Below are 24,500 nucleotides of genomic sequence, written 5' to 3'. Positions count from 1 at the left end.
TACACAAAGAGTTCGTTTCTTTGTTAAGTTTTGACAAAGCAACACTTGGGCGATCTGACTAGGGGGAATGCCTTCTGGGAGGTGTTTTTAAGGGAAACTGGTCCCTATTTAGGCGTTACAGACGTGGAGAAATCCTGGAAAACTCCACATGGCCAGCCCGTCTGAGTAAGGTGCAAACCCACGAACGAACTCCCCGTGTTCAAGGTACGAAGACCACTTAGCTACTGGTGGGTTTTTTTTACCAAAAGAGACTTCAACTCGAAGAATCTTCCGATGAAGTGCTACCCATTATTTTTTTTGGACGGGATTCCCTTTCTAAGCATTAAGGTTCGTATATCTCCACTTTTCTGCCAGCAACTACAACAAACAAAGGTATGTACAGTGCTATTTTATTAAACAAAGTTTACATGTTTGTTGCTGTAATGATAGATACTATGTTTTCCTACATTTTCATCAAAGAAAATTACTGTATATTACAAATAAAATGACAAAAATTTCTGAGACTAGAACAGATTAATTGCATTTGCATTAATTTCTATGGGAAAAATTGCTTCGGTTAACGAACAATTCAGTTAATGAACGGAGTCACGGAACGGATTAAGTTCGTTAACCGGGGTTCCACTGTATTTCTGATATTTTTTGGTTTGCTTTTAAAAATATGGTCAATAATAGCATTTGCCAATATTGCTGGCCATAAATCCATATAATTTATTACTTCAATGTCTATATTAAAGTGTCTTTCTGGACTATCCATCTTTCGCAATCCCTTTTTTCAGTAGCATTTTCAAGACCTCAAAGTCCTTTTGTATTCCAGGGCCCTAAATGGCTGATTAGTCCACTTACTGCTTAATCTGCCGCTGACTTTGTAGGTTACATAATATGTACTAAAAATAACAGAATCTATAAAATAAATTCTTTCTTATAACAATGGCATTCACATTATCTTGAATTAAATTGGTATTAATAAACAGATTTTTAAAGCTAAATGTTAATTTTGGAAACCTGATATTACCAGTACTTGTGGCTAATGCAAAACTGGAGTGGATAATGTTAAAGAAAGACAATATTTAAAAAAAAATTTCTTTGAACAAAAACACAATTAACTTATATGCTTTTTAAAATTTAGTTATACATTAATTATCCAAGTTATGTAAGTCAAATTTGTAAATTTCTTAAGTGTAATTACATAATTAATAACTCAATACTGTAATTATTGTATGTGTACAGTACCTACATTATTTATTATTTTTTTGTATAAAAGAACAACAGAAATACAAAGTACATATATAAACAAAACAAAGAAAGAACGAAAAATAATCTGAAATATGAAATTTATTAAATTAATATGCCTCAATGTCCTTGGTTTATCTATATAGTATATAGATAAAAACGGACATGTAAGTCCCTATATTTCACTTTTCCGCAAAAACTACACATCGCACGTGAATGCTGTTTGTATGTGGTGGTAGTCCCAAGTCTCCATTCGTGCATAGGGGTGGTTGCATCTCGATAGCTATAAGGATGCGGGAGATATGAGGCTGAAAGTGGTTGAAAGTGGCTTTCTATTTCGAATGTTTTGTTCGAATTAAATTCGAACATAAAATTCGAATATTTGTTCGATTATAGAACGATTGTAAATGTTCCAGAATTGAAAATAGTTCGTTTGACTAAACGTAAAAATTCTCTAATTAGTCTGGAAACGGGGAACCTAATTCTTCCATTCTGTGAAAATGGGTAAGGTTAGCTATAATGTAATTATCTTAATCTTCACTATCGTTACTTTTTGCCCAACGAAGCAGGTCCTTGCATCTAGTTATAATATAAATTTTTTCGTCTACTAGTACGTATTTTCTATTATCAGGACTTATTAGACTGGTTTTGTTGTAGTATCCGTAAAGTAAATCTAATAAGTCCTGATAATAGAAAATACGTACTAGTAGATGAAAAAATTTATATTATATTAAATTTATTATTCATTTCCTCAGCTATTATTGTTATCATCTTCCAGTCTTCATATATACAAATTATTTTTTATTTTTCTTCTAAAGTAATTGCATACCTTTGTTTTTTGGTTTATTACCAACAAATTTGGTTTGTTGTTTTGATTGCATTTTAACAGTTCAATAGTGTAAATAAACAACAAATACTATGTAAATGGAGTGGTAATAAACAGGTTATGTATTAAACAAATCACTTGATGCAAACTACACTAATGACATAAAACAATACTCATAGAAAAAGAAGCAATGAAGATGCGATTGGTTTCGCTGCTCGACCTTCACTAAGTACTGTAGAACCTTGTTTACGAAAAAGAGTGTCTGTGTATGTGCTTAAAATTAGACTGAAAAGTAAAGGATTAGCAGAGTAATAAAGTGATAAATTGGTATAGTACAAAAGAAAGATAGGATGAGAGAGAATGAATGAATGAATGTTTTAAATAGAATAATTCTTTGTAAAATTACATGTTACACTAATTCAAATTTTTTCCAATTTTTGAGATTTACATTTTATGTAACTGCAAATTTACATAAGTTGCATGTTATGTAACTCAGGGAATTACTGTAGTTTATTTTTAGTTCTTACTAAAAATTATAGTTTAAATCTCCTTGAAATACAATTATAAAAATTTTTTATTTGAAGTTACCTTATTAATAAAACTTGATTTTCCAACATTTGGGAAACCACATATTAATATAGTCCTTGTATTTGGATCGATTGATGGAAGTCTTGATATATGTTGTCTAACTTGTTCTAAATACAGGAGATTTTCTTTCTGTCTACTCATTATTGTTGCCATTCTGATAAAAAAAATTTTACTTATTATTATTGCAATATAAATATGTGAATGAAATAAATTACAACCATAAAAATTTAAATATAATACACAAAACAGAAAAATTACATATATGAAGTCTGGCATAAAAGGCCATTGTGTCCATAACTTGATTTACTAAATCAGGGCTTCCCACAGGGACAGTATTAATCCCTTAGGTGTTGTTGAAAGTTTGAAAGGAGATTGATAAACAAATTAGATGCATATTGTACATTACATGTATATATAATATTTTAATACTGTTTATTTATTTAGTAAATACAGTCATTTAAAAATTACTCAAATATTTTCACTATAATTTTCAAAATTTTCCAAATATAAAAAACTTGTTAAAAAATAATATATATACATGACCACTTTGACTTGTATTGACAACTTTCAAGAAAAAGGTTGGAAATTTTCATACTAAATTATTAAAGAACAATGACTGTTTTCAAGCTAGTTCTCTTCTGAGTTACAGCTATCATAACTCAGAGAAATTCCACAGAACATATTCTGTAAGATTGATAAGGAGCTCATTTAATTTTATTTTCACACCTACTGACATGCAAGTGTCTTTGAACATGGCTTTGTTTTTGGAAAAAGATACAAGACGTACTGATTGAAAGCAGGAAGAATGGGTCTGGCAAGTAAGGTAAATGCTCAAGCACTGACATTTTTATTAGTTTTATTAGTTAAAAATTGTTTCACAATTAATTATGGGCTGGAATATTGTTGTAGTGTAAAAGCCACCACTTATTTACAGTTGTTTCAGTCTGTCACAATTTTAATGAATTCAATATCATATGATGATTTATTGTCTAGCAATAAAACCAACTCTGCCACCACAATACCCTGGACATTGAAAAAAGCAATAATTATACATGAAATGATGCACAGACATTTTCGGCCATGGAGATTTTGGTAATATTTGCATTGTATAAATCTGTTTAAAAATTTCCATCAAAAACTTTTTCAGTTTAAAAGCAAATTGATATTAACTCCTCCTTTAATTTTATAGTCCAGTATTTTTTTTTATTGAAGATGTAAGAATACATCTAAATTTCAATATGTATCTACTTACATCTAGGGAAAAGAATGAACTAAATGTATAACTGTAGGACAGTATAAAATGTTCAGTAAGTCTTTCTTTCTCCCACTTTCCTATTCCTATAGGGTAGCGCTTATTAATTTTAAGTTAAACTTCATACTTCATGTATGAATATAAATAATACCTACTTCAAAAATATCATCATTATATTAATATTTGCATATCAATATGGAACTTAAATTTTTATATATATATATATGTATATAAAATATAAAGCTTATCAATGAGATCAGTGCAATTTCAATTGATAATTAAATATCAAAATATAAAATTTTTCGAAAATCAATCTCTATGTAGACTTCAGAGGTGAATCAAAGCCATCTAGATACAGCAAATAACAAAAAAAAATTTTTTTTATTTAAATATTAATGAACTGATGTTACACACATTTGGCAATCCAGAGATACCATACAACAAACTTAGTTGTGTGACATTCTTTTATACTAGGACAATCTCATCCCAGCATGCACGGCATCATACCTTTACTTAAATTAAAGCTATTATCATATTTTATCATCAAATACTGCTCTTTAATTCTGTATTTAACTATATTTTCCTTATAAAGTCAAACTTATCTATAGTGTAAACCTATCATTAACAGAAAATTTCTTCAGCCCCTTGAATTTTTTGCAAAAATTACTGTAAATTAACCTGTATATAACAGATACTGTCTAGCACAAAAACAAAGGAAAATTGAGCCATATAACAAAACAATCAGTATCTATATCAAAATTAATCCAAATTTAACAAGCCTAGCATGTATAAATCATAAAAAAAGGTCAAAAAATACACATATGCAATGCAAAATATGACTGCTGTATTACAGTAATTTTATTGGGATTTGAATAAAGTTCTATTAACAGCTGTTTTTATTTAACATAAATATGTAATGTAATTATAAGTTGTGATATTTAACACATTATTCCTGATGTGAAATTGTATTCTTTGTTTTAAAGCTTATTTTGAACTTTTTTACATCACTTTTTTGAATAAAATCAAGTCAAAATATCTGCAAATAAAATACACATTGGGCATATTATGCATGCTTTTAAGTTTCATAAAGAATATCACACTATACAAACAGTAAAAAATACTCATACTGTGTACAGAAAAAATAATTATAAACTCCAAATGTGTCAAATGTGGTTTTGAAAGTTTTGTTCAGGAAATTTTAAACTAAAGGATACAAAACGTATGGACCTCAAAAGCTGTTGAAGAGAATTTGTGAGAAGAAATTGTTAAAGACTGATGAACAATAACTTGTGAATTTGCAACAAATCTTAGTATGTTACAGACATGTATTGTTGAAACATTTCATCCAGTTGAAATGGTTGTAAAAGATGCTGATGATTGTGTTCTGACCGAAGTTTGTTTATTTTTTTTTTTCACTTATGAAAAAATGAACTGAATTAAATATAATTTTATCTGGTGAAGATAAGCAGCTGTACAATTTTATTTTATTTTTAAACTGGTTACTCATTTTTATCTTTGAGAACATTTTTATGGATAAATGAAAAAATTAAAGTTAAAATAAAAATATTTGTTATTAACCAAAAATTTGTTCTAGCATGAGGTGATTGTTCAGTTGAGTGCAGAGGTACTGTACCAATGTATTTGATTAATGCGATTTTGGTATACACGGAAAACTTGGAGAAATTTATTAATCACATTAATGAAGAGATACCTATAGTAGATAATCTGTATATAGCAGAAACCTGTCTACTACAAAAGAGTTATTTGGTCCTTTGGGGTTCGCCAAAGGACCAAATAACTCTTTTGATATAGACAGGTTTAACTGTACAATATTTTATTATTTTTTATTAATTTTACATTTATTATTATTATTTTTTTTATCAGTGTTGAAACCAAAGAGAATTTTAACTTTTAGTCTATGGCTGCTTCATGTTTTGCTAATCTTATTTCCAGAAGGCATTTCATTTCACTGATGTTTCATTTGGGCACATGTACTGTTCCAAGTCATTCTGTACACCACTCCTATTGGTTTCAGTTTTTCTTCTTTTTTATCTCTAATCATCAATTATAACAGCCTACTTTTTTTGAGATATTAAAGGCATCTTTGAAAAATATGAGAGAGAGTTTAATAATTTATTTCTCATAAAAACAATTAAATCATCATGGCTGGTTGCATTATACACATACAATAATTGCTAATTCACTCATACAGTCTTCATATTTTGTTTTAACAACAGATAGTAAATAATAAACTTCATTAACGTTTTTGAAAATATTTCTTTCATGTGTTATTCTCAAACTCTGCATATTTCAACATGTCACAAAAACTGGTGTGTTCAACTGGTTGTGAATTAGAAATTGTATTTTAATAGCATTTTCACTATTGGTTTTAAGAAGAAAACTACAATTTTCTAATTTTTTGATAAATTTTTTAACCTGTCAATTAAAATAAATATTGCAAGGTTGACAAAGAGAAGTATGTTTCGGCAGGATAATTTTTAATTGGAAAGATGGAATATCTTCATTATCTACAAAAAATATTTTTTTTTTTATATTTGAGAATTTGTTTGATCATCCCACAAATCTATTAATAAAAATTCATTTTTTACATATGGCTGTAATATTTCCATTAAATTGTGTATAAAAACCTACATTATATTAAATAAAATAAAATGTGATTATAATGCATGTTAAATGTACTTTCTAAAAATAGAGTGATTAAAGTAAAAATATATATTTTTAATGATCTTAAAAATTGTACATAAGATATTTTAAAATGATAAGATTAAATTATAAATGTAAAAAAATAATTGCTTATGGCAACTGAACCCAAAAACAAAGCTTCCTCATGACACAGTAACTAATCATATCATACCACTACTTCATAAATCAGTCCTTCTGTATTAGTATTAATGGTTGTACAAAACTTTTATCCTAATTTTTTCAAATATGTCTGAATAGCTTTGGTAAAGTTTAAGTACAAGTAAATATTACAAATCTACAAAATTTCATCAAAATCACTGATGACAAACTATCAGATTCTCCATGTATGGAAAAATTAAAGTCGCATGTATGCAACTTTAATTTTTGAGGTCAAATTTTAACATTAATAAGAAAACTTTATATATTGGAAAGAGGCATATATGTCATTGTTATAACTTAATAATTAATTATTTTGAATGAAACTTTTGAAAATAGTTTGGATGCAAGTACTTTGCATTTTCTGAACACACAAATGCTATTATTCTTGCAATAACAGCATTTTTTTTTCTTTTGCTTTTATCACTTATCATCAAGTGATCAACACTGTTGAATCTAATACTTCGGGTAAGATATTTTTGAAAGGATATCCATTAAGTAAACTAGACTTCATTTGCACAATCCAGGAGTAGAACTTAACATTGTTTTCTCCTGTAAGATTATTGTCAAGATCTTTATCATCAGTCAATTCATTTAAAGAAGGCAGTATGAGTGCACATTCATAGCATTTGCATTTTCAACAACCAAATCTTCAAGACAAGCTAATAATTCATTCATTGTGACAAGACTGTTCCTTTCTGAGCTTGAAGCCATGCTATAATATCTAGTTTGAAGAAATCAAAATTATTCATTTTAAAAAATTAAAACAATTCAGTTCAACCTACCTTTATTCAATTTTAGTAAAGAATTAATCAATTTTCAATATTCACAAATTTAGAAAAATGCATATGATAAACACAATGTACTGTTAAAGACTGAAGAGTAACATAAGTTTTTATAAATACAGATTAATAATTTTATCACAATACATAAACTCACAAATATGTATGATTATACAATGATTTTAAAAATTAAAAATTTATATAAAAATGATAAAAAAACATTTATCATTTATGTAAATTAAAATAGATATTTAAACATAATATTAAATTGATTTAATTTAACATAACAGTAATATAATAGTAAATCACATAAAAAAAAATTACAAATATATCTGAATATAAGAACACCCCGAATATAAATTGACTCCCAATTTTGCAATCCTTAGTTTTTGAAAAATAAATAAATTAGGACCTGAATATAAGTCAACCTTTTATTATTAATTTTATTTGCATACAAAAAAATTAGCAATTTGAATTAAAAAATTTGAAAAGTCATTGAAAACAATACTTCATCACTTTTATCTTTATCAGAACTTTCATTGTTGTCATTCCTGTTTCACTGCAACCATGGTCTTGAACGACACATTAGCCTCTGTTCTGTCCAAGTCATTTGTAACATTTAAAGATCTTTATAATTACAGTAGAGCATCAATTATCTGAATCATTGGGGACTGGGGTTGTTTCAGATAACCAATTATGTACGAAAAAATATATTAACCTATCCCATGTTGAAATTCGTTCAAATCCTGGCACATCCTTAAGTACCCTCTCATGGTCACGCCATGATACCAGCTAAAACACACATACCAACAAAAATAATATTGGAGTAGCCCAAGACATAGCCAAAGATTGCAGTGCCACAGCACTAGCAGAAATTTAAATTTGCCAACTGGAAAGCTTTTGGTTAATTGATGTTTCGGTTGATCGATATTTGGATAATCGATGCTCTACTGTATGTGTTCACCAATGATCTTTTATAATTCTACTGTTATTCTAACTTTTACCATACAAGTATATATGAAATTTTTATTACTTTTTACCTGTGTGATTGGTTATGAAAATTAATCACATTCAATTAAATTTCTTTTCAAAATTACTTTAGTTATGCAATATCACCAAAAGTTATGAATATAATAATTGAACTAAAAAAGAAAGCTGACCACAAGAGCAGATGAATTTTACATCCATTCCACACAGGTCCAGTTCTGGAGATAGAGGAAAGGTGAGAACCTTTCTCTCCTCTATCCCCAAGACCAACCTATTCCTTCTTCATGACCAGGGTTCTCCGAATTCCTGATGAGAGCAGATGTGGAGTTAATGGGGAGGGGTTCTTAAGAGTAGCAGATTTTAAACTCTGCTTACACTCCCCTTCTTAGCCTTGTCATCATCCCTGTGATGATATAACTTTATATTGGTGAGGTGAGCTATCCTCTTAGTTCCATTTTCCATCCTATACATCACATTTTTAGGCATGTTGTTATAGCATATTACTTTATCAAGCTGATAAGGTCCTTTAATGTTTGGATGTTTTTCCCTCATGCCACTTTGAACTAAAATCCAGGATCCAACTTTAATGTGGAGGTCCTGCATGCTTCCTATCATAATATTTTTTGATGGAGTCTCAATATTTCCTTTGTTGTTCTTTAGTGCGCTCCTTTTCATACAAATGTAAATCTATAATAATACCAAATTCACTGTCACCCTCCAGCTTAACATACTTGAATAATGGAGAGCAACCTAAATAAGAGTTGTAACTACAATTTTCATAGCAAACTGCAGCATCCAACCAACTTTTCCACCCATCTTTGAAATCTGGACAGCAATTAAGGAATTTCTCAAGATCCCATATCGTTCTTTCACACACTCCGTTTCAGGCACCATGATAAGGTGTAGTTTTTAATGTAATTTTCCTGTCTCTGGCCCACTGAAACTGTCCAATTTAAAGATAGATTTGCAATTGCTAATGATAGTAGTTATCTTACTGAATAATGATAAATTATCCAAATAACAGATGACACTATGAACATCCTCCTTCATAGCTTTAGCATACGTTATCCGTGTAGTTTTGTCTGTGAACACCAGAAATGATTTAGTTGTCCTTGCATTTCTGAAGCTCTGCAAAATCAATATGTAACGTATCAAAGGGTATTTTCGATTGTGGGGCAAATAGAGTTGGTCTTGATGGGGTCAGTATTTAAACTCGACAGATTGACATATCGAACAAGTCTGCACGTAAAGTTGGATACTTCATGTTAGGCCACCAGAAATGTGTCCTTAACTTGTAATAGGTCCTCCAAAATTCATCATGACTCCCACTGTCTGGATCATCATGATACCAGATAATGTAGTTTTGAATATCATTCAGGGCAATCAACCAGCCATTCTTGGTCTTCTGCCACTTGTGCTTGTTGATTTGGTAGACTGGCATAGGCTTCAAGTAGGGACACAATTTCGAGATGACATCCACATCTGTTAATTCCTTTCCAGTGCGATGGTTAATTTTCATATCATATGTTTATTTATAGAAAGACTTGCCACTGACCTAACCTTACTTTTGATTCTTTAAACCCATTAAGAAGGTAAGTACTTGTTAATTGGTATGCATGGTGAATTTCCTTTCCTCAAGGAAACTTTGAAAATAGTTAATCGCCTTGATCACAACTAAGCACTTCTTTTCAGTTGTGCTATAATTAACCCCTGCTGATGTAAAAGTATATGATTGGTATCCTATAACTCGTACTTGCTTCCCTGAATCTCATCACAGTCCCACTGATATAATATAGAGCCGCTGCCATAATGGGATGCATCGATACAAAGCTCAGCCTCCAATCAGGAGTTTGTAATATAGAATTCAATGTAACTCTGAATCAATTCTTGATATTGCTCACATTCTTTCATCCACTTGAAGGGAATGTTTTTCTGTTTAAGTTGATCTAAAGCTTCAACAATCACTGCATAATTCGGAATAAAGGCACAGAAGTGTCCAGTCAGTCCTGTGAAACACCTTACCATGTGAAGATTTTGAGTTGAGGCATATTATGAATATTTTTGATTGTCTCTGTTGCTGTAGTTTTGCTAAAACAGTCTACGACTCTTCCCAAGAATTTGATTTTATTTACATTAAATTCTCTTTTATTTAGGTTTATAACAAAGTTTGCATTGTATAATCTCTCTAATACTTGATAAGTGAGCTTCCCATTACTTATTTCATTGTCAGCCCATGCTTATATCATTGATATAATTCCGGACTTTTTCATTTTCTAAGAGATCCCCCAGTACCTTATTCATAACTATTTTTGAATAATGCTGATGAATTTTTCCAACCTTGAGGCAAACAAGTGTACTGATAGTGTCCAAATGGAGTGACAAAAGCTGTATACTTTCTAGTCTCCTCACTAACTCCAATCTGCCAAAATCCATCTTTTAAGTCCAATTTCATAAAATATTTACATCCTCCAAATCCATTGATGATATCATCTATTAAAGGAAAGGGATAGGGATCCATCCAATTCAGTCAATTCATTGATTTTCATATAGTTATGAGCCAATCTATAATTGTCATTCCCTTTGGGAAGAATAACACAAGGGAAAGAGTATGATGATGATGTTTCTTCTATTATGCCTTGGGTTAACAAGTCTCTTATTTTGACCCTTAACCACTGATATTTGTCACGAGACAACCAATAGAGTTTACATTTAAGCACCTTCATGTCCATTATTATTGAAATCAACAGTAAACTTAGGGTCTCTGATTATATCAGAGACCCTAAGTTTACTGTTGATAATAAGGTTGATCAATGCCCAGAAAATGCCACAAAACATCTTCCTTTTGTAATATAACTCTGTCTGTTTTAACTAATAATACTTCTTGCTTAGTAAAATTCCAGCAGATAAAGTTTTTCCAATGTGTGAATTCCCTAGCAAAAGATCATAGTCCATTTCCTTAATGATAATCACTTCTATGTGTTGGGTTGGATCGCTAAAATTTAAAGGCCAAAACACCTTATATAAACACAGTAAGTGCTCCATTAAATGATTTTAAGAATAACTATCTGATGGGATTTTAGTTTGCATTTATCTACAAGTCTAAGACTACTTAGGTTGACTGTGGATCCTGGATCTAGAAAAACCAAGCAATGCATGTTATTCACTTCCATTGAGAAAATTCAGGGATCATTAAGATCTGTGACTAAATAATGGTCCAATTTTGTCAGAGGGATCTGTAAACCCTCCCTTACTTGTTTTTTGCATCTTCCTTGTTTCGCAGATTCTCATCCAAATAGTTACTATCGAAAGGGACACCATTATCAATTTCATTGACAGTGGTGAAACTTCAGTTACCATGATTATTACAGGCCTGGGAGTGCCATTTCCCCTCTGAAAAAGTGAGTTGAAATACAGAAAAAGTGAGTGCAATAGTGACAAAACAAAGTGAAAACACAGAAGGAAAACTCAGCAAAATAGCAGTAAAAGTTGTTATTTTCAAACATATAAATAACACCTTATCTTTGCCAAGAAATATATTTATTTCAAAAACAAACATTTTCAGCCTGATTTACAGGCCTATTTAAAGGTAAAGAAAAAAGAATGGGACTTTTAAGTCCCATTATTTTTTCTTTACCTTTAAAACCTTTAAATCATGTTTCTTTCTAGTTAGCTTTTTTTTTACTATTGTTTGTTTGTTTGTTTATTTTTTTAAAATTTATTTTATTTATTTAATATACACACTTCTTTCAATTTATTTTAAAATTAATTTTTGAATTTAAAAAATGTAAAATATTAGAAAACAGTACATTTCATTTTGGAATATTTATAATATTAAACCTGACGATGGCCTATATTAAATAGGTTGAAAACATTTGTAAAAATAAAAAAAATTTCAACAGGCCTATGATAATGTTGTCATTTTCTTTTTATTTTGTTATGGTTAAACACATTTTAAAAATTTCTGTATATACTGTAATACAGTAGCCACTTGTTATATCACGCATTTTTGGTCACCTAAATTTTAAAAGCATTCGAGTCAATAAATTTTAAATTACCAATTGCCACTGAATTTCTATTTGCAACGAAATATGGTATTTTATTTCCACTATTGTCCTTGAAACTACCACTGAAGGTGAAACAATAAATTTGTCAAGATCTAAATATGCAGAACAGGTGGCTAGATGGATTATCATTTGTTTCCTTTTAATATAAAAGTTGTTTATTTATTAGTTTTAAGTACTGTCTCCTCATTTACAAGTTTCTGTCAATTTGAAATTTCACATCTTTATGTGAATTAACAGTATTGGGTCAATTCACATAAAGGTGTGAAATTTTGAATTCACATAATGTGCAAGGAAAAGATTTCTTTAATTCTGAATGGAAAGTTCTAAAATTTCTATACAGTAGTAACTTTATTTTGCTTTTTAGAGAATTTTTACTCTGTAATTTTATAAGTTTTTGATGTTTTATTATATATTCAATATTTATTTTTTAAAATTTTCAATTACAGTGTGAGAAATCAGGGGCATAAGATTTTATCCTATGTCACTTACTGACACACAATCGTTAGATTGGCTCACCTATTTTTTCGGAGGGCTTTAAATAAATTTGTAAAGATCTAGATGGTAAGGTCTAGATCATGTCAGGATGTTGACACCAGTTAATCAGTTTTATTACACGCAGATTAATACACGTTATCTCAGAGTTTCGAGTATGAAGAACGCAAACAACCTGAATAAGTATAAGTGTGAATATCTAACATTAGAGAGGTTGCGGCCGACGTTTTCAACGCGAAAACATGTACGTCAGACATTCAGCGCCGCTTTCCTATAAGCCTAGAAATTTGACAATGATGTTTGGATAGTCAGTAGAATGATGCTCGACATTCCAAACACCATTGCCAAACTTCTAGGCCTTTAGGAAAGCGACGTNGTTTTCAACGCGAAAACATGTACGTCAGACATTCAGCGCCGCTTTCCTATAAGCCTAGAAATTTGACAATGATGTTTGGATAGTCAGTAGAATGATGCTCGACATTCCAAACACCATTGCCAAACTTCTAGGCCTTTAGGAAAGCGACGTTGAACCTCCGACGTACACGTTTTTGCGTTGAAAACGTCGGCCGCAACCTCTCTATTAACCAAGCCATATTTATATAATAAACCAAAACTAACCGTTCTCATATTACTGTTCACATCAATCTAACCGTTATCATATTACCTTCTCAGTTCTTTCAATATTTCAATGTATGAGAATCTTCTTTAATTATGGATATTCTTCTTCTTATATTTTCTATGGCACTTTCCTTAAAAGATAACTTTTCTTATGACGATCTTGTCATATAACTGACTCTATATATAGTATGGATGACTCTGTGGTATGACTTTCAATTAACGAACTAGTATGACAGATGTGTATGACGGACTCTCTATATTGTATGGAGAACACCTCAAATGGCAGACTCCCTGAATGGCGATCTTCCTTCATATGACGGTCTCGTCAAATGGCGGGAAAATGTCCCTTTTATATCAGCCTTCCCTGACGGCCCAGTAGTGTGTGCAAAAGCTCAACTCATCTCATGAGTCGGCCGTGGAAAGGAAATCAACTTCCTTTCTAAAATCGAAAGTTTCTTTTGACATCTGTTTATGTACAATTTGTTGAAGTTTAAAATATTATTTTCTATTAATTTATAAATCTTTTTCTCTCCTTGTTTTTGTCCAAAATGACTTTCTTCCAATTTCTAGATTCTCACAACAGCATTTATAATTTTTATTGAAAAATATAAACTACACAAATTTCTAATAAGCAATATATATAGTACTGTATAATAAAATCATAATTGATTTGTTTTTATATTGACAGTATTTGTCTTTCAATGTCATTGCTAAAGAAACAATAACGCTAAATGGGTGTTCATGGTATCAATGTTTACATAAACATCAATTAATACGATATAACCACGAATAAAATCCAGGATTGAAAAACTAAGCTCATTTTATATCAGAAACACTTAAGGATGAAAGAATAGAGATTCCATAACATGTATAATCTGTTTAGTAAAAGCCGAGAATTTTTATTACTCTGTTATATCGTGTTTTTTTCTGTCTCCTGATAACAAGTGGCTACTGTATTTCCAGTAAACCATGAATACTTAAAATGTCTTTGGTTTCCGTAAATAATCAGTTATGAAATATGATGTTCTTTCATTCTGATTATTCTGGATGTTTTCAGTTTCCTTTTTTTTCCACTTCCTCTTGCTTTTGAACACTAGTAAGCATCACACGTGCTGCTCATACTTCATTCATGTTCTTGCTCAAAACTTGGCCTGTCGCATGTATTTTTTTTTCTCTACATTTTTCTGGTTTAAACTCAGTTGCAGTTCTATAATCTTCATGTTACAAACAGTTTTCTTTTGTTATTCTTCAAAATGTTTCTGTGCTCTTTTTTTCTGTTTCTCTTAGTTTTTTAACTTCTTTTCATTTTCCAATTGTTCTTGATAATTTATATGTGCTGAGGGAGCTAATTTCAGTAGTCCTTTGTAATGGGTACAAGATGGGGCTTTGGTCATACATGTTTAGTCCTTCCTTAACAATCAAAAGTGAATTAAGCATTTTTTCCAACACTGATGCTCTATCAGGAGAAAGTGCCCGGTATGAAATTGACCGTCTCTCTCATGGGAATGTTGATTTCACTAATTTGCCTATACTGGGATATTTATCATTATCAGAAACTGTTTATTTTTTAATGCTTCGAGATGTGTAAATATTGATTTCAAAATAAAATAATAAATCTGAAATAAATATATTTCAAATAATATAAGTAAAATAATATTTTATTAATGATTTCATAAATAGCAAGGAACTTTTTCTAGCAGATGAATAAAAACAACATTGTTAACCTTTTGGGAAGCGTGTGAAAATTTTTCTCACAAGCAATCACATGTTGTACTTTTTAAAACAGTTCGAATCTTTTAATTTATTTGGTAAATTTTATATGTAAATATGAATTTACATTTTCGTTTACTTCTTTAGTCTCTCAATTAATGCACAATTATAATCAGCATAAAAGAAAATATTAAAAAATGGATATTTCACAAGTAAAGTAATCACACATTTTATGAAAATAATACTTACTACATGGAATAATTATACTTGTAGTCAATTTAAGCATACATTTAGGAAGATATAAATGTGATTTAACATTAAAAATATGCTATGAAATCATTATTTAACTCAAGTTTACAAAATTATTTAAAGATAAATCAAGTAAAAAAATATTTTTGTAAACGACAACTCCATAACCTGATTGTTAATTAAAACCAAGTAATCTGCCAAATTATTGGGATATAACAAGGGTAACTAAATAGTCAGAAACGAAATAATTTGTCTACTGGTAAGAGGTTACGCTATTATCTCGTGTTAATTTTAATAATTATATATTTCGAATTTAAAAGCAGCAGCAGTGTTGTCAGCTTGAGAGAGTAATCCCTCCACCTAGTCTGTTTTCTCCTGCAAAAGGATTTTAGTGGTTTTCTTAGAAAACAGCCAAAAACGCAGGGATGCTTAGAATACTCATTTTTAAACTCCGTACAAGGAAATGCAATTTGGAAGAGGTAGATTTTGGCAAATAATGAAAATATGGCATGAGTACAGTACACAACTTTACTCAACACTGGATTCTGAATTTGTAATGAAAGGGATTTTTTAAGTGCATAAAGGATTTTTTTACATATTGAAATAAATTTTTGTTTCCTATAACCCAGTGTTTTTCAACCTTCTTGAATACGTGACCCCTTTACAAGTTAAAAAATTCTGGTGACCCCCAGGGCCATATTTAAACTATATCAGTGATTTTAAAAACTACGTATTTAATTTTCTTTCTTTAAATATCGATCGAAAAACCAATTGTACTGTAAAATAAACAGGTACAGCCTTCTCACTGAAATTCTAGTTTTTTTTTTATTGTAGTGTAGGACCTATAAACACTTGTCTTTTCTTACACCCACAACCCCCTGTGTAAGGCTTTGCAACCCCCCTGGGGGTCACGACCCACAGGTTGAAAAACACTGTTATAATCTAACAACACTGAGCAGCAGTTGCAATTTTGAGTCCCGCTCAGGGCCAAGTATTTTCTTCCAAAAAATTCTATTCCAAAAGTCCAATAATTCGGCAGATAGTTTAGCATTGATATTATTTTTGATTTGTCCCACATCTTAATTAAGCACATGAAAATGACCAAAAAAGTGAGGATACTTCAGAAAAGTGAGTACAAGTGAGCGACTCCAAGGCCTGTTATTATTATCCCTTCTTTCGATTTTCTTCAGTACTGATTTTTTGGTCATAACATAAATTATAATATTTGAATACTCTAAAACCAAATTTTCAATAACACATAATTAATAAATATTATATTACAGTAGAGCGTCGATTATTCGAATCAATTGGGGACTGGGGTTGTTTGGAAGATCAATGTTTCGGATAACCGATTATGTACGAAAAAATATATTAATTTATTCCATCTTGACATTTTTCTCCATTGCGTGTCGCTTTGCGTTGAATTTTCGTCGATGTTAAGCCTAACGAAGACTATTGTATTGTTAAAAATTATTTTTTTATTTTGTACGAACAAAATAAATATATTGAAAAATATAAAAACAATAAAAAATTATACTTCAGAAGTTAATTTAGTATCAAAAACGTAAAATATTTGAGTAGCCCAAGACATAACCAAAGATTGCAGCACCACAGCACTGGCGAAAATTTAAATTTGCCAACTGGAATTCTTTTGGATGATTGACTTTCAGATAATCAACGTTCTACTGTATTAATATTAACTTTAATAAAGATGTATGAAAGTTGACTGGCAGAATTTAAAAATAAATTAAATTCTGTTAATTAATTTTCTAATTACTATAGCACACATTTAACGTTACCACAATATAAACTGAGGTCACGGGACTGTGTGCAATTTCTCATAAGTATAAACTAAATATTCTATTTTAAAAGTATATTGTATTAAACAAAAATAAACTTTATAAGTAAAATTAAAAGTACATTTTAACAAAAATAGAACATTTTTATAACAAACAAACAATCAATTCTATAGTAGAAATTACAATTTTATAAAAATTTTTGTTAATAAAGGCATGATACTAGAAAAGGTGTGGAAGTTATCTTTTAATATAATACTAATTGTAAAAAGTCTTAACAAGACCACAATTCTGCTTTAACCTGAATTAAATTCCTTTGTAAGAAATTAAATTAGTAATAAAAATTAATTGTCCCCATTTTAATGATACTCTCTCTAATGTTTATTAACCTAGCTTGTTTTATATGTCAAGATTTTCAATGTTTCCATAATTTCATATGGTTTTATTTCTGAATTTAGACATCTTGAGTGATAACTTTTAGACTAAGAAAGATATATGTTCAATCTGCAATTCTGATTGAATAATAAGAAATGTTAAGTTATTCAGAAAAAACTAATCTAAATCTAAATATAATAAACTGCAACTCTAACTTTATTAATTAGTATTTTTGTGTTCCTCATGGCTAAATATATATATAACTAGACTAGCTGTTACCCGTGGGTTTGCCTACACAGATTTTGCAATTTGATAGAAATAACCCTCCCTTGGTACTTCACTAAGATTCTCAATCATTAGTTGTTACTAATTTGGTAAAATTACTGATTTTTGTTTATTTCAAACTATGGACTGCTAATGCACCTAAATTCAAGTTTCAAATATTATGGGATTCTGAGATACGATAAATCTGAGCTTAATTTTTTTTTCAAAACATAAATGACATTATCTGAAAATTCTTGAAGTATAAATATTTACAGAAAAAGAGTTTCAGTTACCCCACTAACTGTGAAAACCACGTTTGTGGTACTGCCTTTCGGGGCTAAGACTTTTTAAGCCTCAATCCTCTCCCTCTCCCCCACAGGGAAATTTCCAAAAATCCCTTCCTAGTGTGCATTCTCATTGTGTATCCTACTAAAACAAAGTTAAAAACAAGCAAGAAATGAGAAAATTATCATCCAGGCATTAAGCAATGTACAAGTATCGCTATAAATTACTAGCGCTTTCGATGAAACTATTTTCATCTTCTTCAGGCAGATGAAAACGGTTAATATCCTTTTATTGAATAATGATTTCGAATTACTCCAACGACAAAACAGCTTTGAAATATAACCAAAAATGATCATTTATAACGATACTTGTACATTGTTTAATGCCTGGATGATAATTTTCTCATTTCTTGCTTATCTATCGATTGGTGTGAAGTCCAATATCTTTCACTTTTAAGTTTAAAACAAAAAATTGCATCTAAAATAGTACAGTAGAAGCAGTTCTTCAGGTTAAGCCTTAATCCTTTCCCTCTCCCCTGTAGGGGGATTTCGAAAAATCCCTTCTTAGTGTGCATATTGATGACATACCCTAACTTTATACAAAATTTCACTTCTTTAGGTTCAGCAGTTTGTTCTGGGCAATGATGAATCAATCAGTCAGTCAGTCAGGACATGTAATTTTATATATATAGATAGAGTCATCAAAATCAAAAGAAATAGTTTTTAAATTAGGGAGAAAAAAACATATTAAATAGTCGGACTTTTAAAATAGAATAAATTTCATATTGAAATATTAATCTTATCTAACAAAGTTCATTTATACAGTATTTATTTTATGCAAATATTGCAATTATCAAAAACTAATGTATTAAATGGAATAAAATTAATTTATATGAAAAATAGTTAAAACTCCAGTCTAATCAATTCAGAATGATTCAGAAAGCTGGAATGTATTCTAGACTCTTAATAAATTTGTTTTTGAAACAAACAGAATTAATGATAATTTATCTAAATTTATGATTATCTAAATAATAATACTAAATTTCATTATTATTTTCATAATTAAAGTTATGCAAACAAAACTTTTAATTTTACAATATTTAAATCTTACCTGCCTAAAGCAGCTCTTTTTAATTGTTTACAACGATAAAGTGAATCACCATATTTCAGTAATCTAACATATTCTTTTGATACACTGCATAAAAAAATTCATTATTATTTACAATAGTAAATATTCCTTAATATTTCACATAGCAGCAAGATTACACACTCGTTAACCAAAAAAGTTATGCAACAAGAAGACAGTGTTGGAATCATGTAAACTATATTAGTACAAACATAATGATGATGGCAATAAGTGATTACAATATCATAGCAAAGTGACAATTTTCTATGCAACAATGTTACAGTACCTTGTAGCAGTGCACAAGATAATAAGCTTGTAGAATCTCCTCTTGCCTGGATACATGTGGCAATATAGTCAGATAAAAAGCAGACAGGCACTATATGACTTCAAATTTGTCGACAGATGTTGCACTGTCACTCCAGACCCTTTACACTCAATAAATGGCCAAAGCAGGCAACCCATCTGGTCCCACAAATGCTTAATGGACAATAAACCTAGACATCAAACAAACTAAGGAAAGATGGCAACACAATGAAGATATTCTTGAGAATCCATAGTTTCACATGGATGAGCATTCTTTTACTGAAAAAATGGTTGTTTCTGCCCAGCCACTACATGTAACAAATTAGGGTGCAAAATTTTCTAAAAGTACTGATTGGTCTCTAGTACTGATTCCTTGCATCAGTACTAGAGGCAAATTGTCATGCAATATGGCTCTCCAAACCAATATATCAGCAGTGAGACTAGTGTGAATGTACAACAGTAACAGCATTAAAGCAGTAAAGGCACGGTAGAATTGAAGTGTTTACACTTGATCTTCTACACTAACACAGTAGACAGACATCCACTTCCAAACAGAACAGACTGAATGTATCACCATTAGCAATGATATGCTATCAGTCTGTAGCAGTCCATGCACTCTCATAAACAGGAAGTCCCTAAGTGTGCAAAAACACGGTGGCTATCCGTTCTCCATCTCCAATCCTGTGGAATTAATCAATCAATTAAAACTGATCACATCCCCTGATTGCATCACGGTGTTAGATTTTAAATCATTATATCTGTCCAACAATCCATGCTTTCTATCACAACATCATTTCAAATGAAGCCAACAATGTTGGGGTGCTAATGGCAGGAAACACAACAATTATCATGCATGTAAATTTACCTTTGTTACCACTAGCAGGGAATAGTAGTAGTACAAGAAACAGGATTCTATAGAAAGGCTTCCACCTGTCTTTAGACATAAATAAAGATGCTGCTGCAGTTGTTCACAATTGTCTGATGAGCAATCATGTTCCCAGTGGTCTGGCTACAGCAGGGATCACTACAGTGGTCAATATCAACCTCCAGGGATCTATAAGGTATTTTTGGATATTAATTGAAAAGAGTTCATCAAGAATTATTAGTCCAATGGGTTATGTATATGACAGTGACAGGATATGGTAAATTTGCACACTGAAATACATCTTTTTATGAAAACTGTGTGAATTAGTGGTATTAGTAAAAAAACAAATAGCAGGTTGATAAAAATGTCAAGAAATCTTTGAAGGAATTGACAGTCAAAAAGTTTGAGAATCCCTAATCTAGGACATCCAGAGCTTGGCCACTATGTATGTGTGCTCTCACGTATCCACTTTCTCCAACATCTCAGTTAGAGTAGCCCAGATGGCAGGCAATTTGGCGAAATGTCCATCCTGCTCTCCTCAGCCTGATGATTTAGCCTTTCTCATATACTGTCAGTTGTTTGTATCTTTAACTGTGTTGTAGTGTGGCTGGCATTCAGACACCTCTAAATAGGTACACTGAAAAGTCTGAACATAGCGTGTCTTTATGAGTCTTTTTATAGGATATTGGTGTTGCAATTTTAAGACACACTAGTGACATTACAATTGGGTCTAATTAAATACCAGGTAATCATTTACAGGCCAAGTTTTGCAGTAATCTGATAATTCTATCTGGGTGCATAACTTCTTTCGTCAACAAACTGTAAAATTATTTAGTACTATTATTACTTACTTGTCAATCAGGTGACGAGCTGTGTTTAATTGTCCAAGTGCTAATTTATAATGATCCTTATCATATAATATATTCATTAAATCCGCAAAAAAAGGATGAATGTCCTGAAAAATTATTTATAACATTAAAGAACTTAACTAATAAAAATGAAACATTCGACAACAATATTAGTCACAGCACAGTTAAATGAAATAATTATAATATTAACTCAGTTCCATATAACTTATAAGTAAGCAAAATAATCTCAATAAATTTACTTTAATTTTGAAATTAATTTTTCATAGTTTTTTTAATTAAAAACCTTTCAAAGATGATCTATGAATTCCAAGTAAGTTAGAATTTATAAAAATGAACAGTTACACCAAAAAATATCCAAACTTTGACAAATCCTAGATTACTCTCCTTATTCAATAAATAAACTTTTAAGTTTATTTATTGAATAAACTTAAAATAACTTGATTAATATTTTACATTAACAATCATTAACCAGCAGTTTAAACATATTTTCAGTTTAACTATTCTGATCTTTTAAAACTGACTTTTAAATATTATTTTTCAGAGTTTAATTACATTAAAATATGAACATCCAAATATTTTTAGATAGTTAAAAATCTATCTTCAAATTATACAAAAACAGAGAAAAGCAGGCAAACTTATTGCACTTTTACATCATACAAAATTGAAAAATTGATACACAATAAAATCTGTTAATTGTAATAGTTTTTTGAGGGTCTCATTTAATGATGATGATAAGCGACTAATATTAAATACCATTAATAAATAAAATCTACAATTAATAAGATTTCTGGTGAAGTTAACTGACACTGACATGAAGTTAAAAACTTAGAAAATGTTTTGTAAAGGAAAGAACATTATAATAAAAATGACAAAAGTTTAAAAAACTATTCAACAGGGTCAGAATTACTTTAATTAAAAATGTATAAAATAAAATAAAAACTCAGCCTCTTCCAATTTCAGAGGTAATTAAAACATTCAAACAATTCAATCAAAACAAGGTTATTAAAAGAAGTGTAAGTAACTTATAATACAAGTTCTTTTCAACTTCTACATAAAACTGGATATATATAAAAGTCTATTAAAATTATGCACTGGAATTTTAATGTTTTTGAGAGGAGTGTAATTATTTAACTTATATGTTAGCATCCCTTCCTGCACCTGTAAAACTAAAAGTCTCAGTTTGACTTGAACACCCTCACACACACACATATATATAATTTAATCTATTACAACTTCTTATGTATATATTGTTCATTTGGAAAAAGAGATCTAGGTAACATGGTAGCATAACTGTCAATGCACCTGTACTAAAAGTAGAAGTCGTGAATCTGATTCACTCCGTGAGTTGTTCTCTAGAAATTTTAGTATTTAATTAATCCACTTTCTAATTAATCTTAATCAGTTGTTAGTTTAATCATTCTTATTATAAATTGTTCTATTTTCTTATTTTAGTCAAAAATAATTTGACTGATTATGCAGAATTTTTTGGGCCAACAATTTCATTTCAGAAATGAAAAGGCTTTGATTAAATGTCCTGCAAATATACATCTATGTAAAGAAATAACTTGCTTGCCACTTCCAAAATACCCCATAATAACTATCTGGGACAAGTCAATTTAAGTGGTTTGTTTTTCGCTGAAAATTTCTTATTCATGAGAGCATTCATTGATAAACTGGACAAAACATGTTCATTGGATGCAATGAACGCAAGAGCCTGTCAAAACAAGCTCCTTTAAAGAAACTATACACTGTTCATTCATACAAGTTTCAATGCAGTTAAGCAGTCTTGAGAAAAGCAGTCTGTCTACTGAATAGTAGTAAATTTTTAAACACTCCAAAAACAAGCTAGATTGATTTGCTTTAGAGAAATCAAATATTCACTAAGCAAAAATCCAGATATTCAAAATATAATGCTTGAGTCTCTTCACTCACAGCAGTTGATGTTGAGAGATTGTTTTTGCACTTCAAAGATTTACTTTCCTTGCACTGTCTGCATCTAATCATGGAGAATGTAAAATAACTGTGTTTGCAAATACAAAGCTTTTCTGTTTGTACACTATAAAACTGACAAATCACATTCTGAGAGTGATTAACTGATTTGAATTTTTTATAATTTTCTCAAGTTTTACTTGTTCTACGTATATTTTTATGCACAATAAAATGAGTTTATTTTTTAATGTTTTTAGGAGCACTTTTTTTTGCAAAGATCCATCACTTTTTTTTTTGCAAAAATCCAGCATCTCAGCCTCCCAAGTTCTGCATTTTTCAAATTATAATTTTGTTACGTGCTATATAAAAAATATTATATCTTTAAAGATAAAGTTTTTACTATCCAAAAGCATTTGGAATTAATTTTTATATTTTAAATAGATAAACTCAAATAAAGCAGTTTTTGAGAAATGAGCTAACATAACAATCCACGAAAAAACCTTTTTTTACGAGTGTTATGTCACAATTAAATTCCACAAGTACTTTCGACCTCCACCGAGGTCTGCTTCAGGTGGTGACTGGCCGTGTTTCGACCCGACCGTCGTAACGATGTTGCCAACGATGTAAATAAATAAATGTGCGCGTCAGGTTTCACCCCTCTAACCGCCATTGCTCGAACTCCTCGAATAAATACTTCCACGCCTGTGCAAGTGTTTCCCCATCCCTGTAGTTGATGCAGTTGCCCCCCATGATAGCTTTGTGAATCTCCCAGGCCTCCAGGTGACGGATGTGATCCGCGCGGAACGTGTGTCTGATAAGTTTGGTGTTCCGGAAGTCCGCCCTTATTTCAGGGTCGGTGACATAGGTCGATAAGGCAGTGGTGTGTCTTTTATGCTTAATATCAGCTTGGTGTTCACGTATTCATTTCTGTGTTGATCAGATGGTGGAGCCAATGTAAACTAAGTCTCTATTGAATCTGTCGTCCCGTATGGGAATGGAGTAAACACCTGGAGCCCTGGTGAGATCTATTGC

At 30.4% G+C, this 24,500-nt stretch overlaps 1 protein-coding gene across 1 annotated transcript in view; it reads right to left on the bottom strand.

Annotated features, from left to right (window-relative positions):
* The window catches only part of LOC111625660 (nucleolar GTP-binding protein 1-like), a 65,320-nt gene that overhangs the window by 29,350 nt on the left and 11,470 nt on the right, over positions 1-24,500 (bottom strand). The window contains exons 3-5 of the mRNA XM_023368877.1: positions 21,522-21,625; positions 19,488-19,571; positions 2,645-2,798 (exon numbers count right to left, since the gene is read on the bottom strand). Of these exons, the coding sequence (XP_023224645.1) occupies positions 2,645-2,798; positions 19,488-19,571; positions 21,522-21,625 (342 nt within the window). The remainder of the gene's footprint in view (positions 1-2,644; positions 2,799-19,487; positions 19,572-21,521; positions 21,626-24,500) is intronic.

The sequence above is a fragment of the Centruroides sculpturatus genome, unplaced genomic scaffold, assembly GCF_000671375.1.
Source record: "Centruroides sculpturatus isolate CEXI.00-Female unplaced genomic scaffold, Cexi_2.0 scaffold99, whole genome shotgun sequence".
NCBI lineage: Eukaryota > Metazoa > Arthropoda > Arachnida > Scorpiones > Buthidae > Centruroides > Centruroides sculpturatus.
The sequence above is the reverse complement of the archived record's forward strand: the minus strand, read 5'-3'. Positions and strand labels throughout refer to the sequence as shown.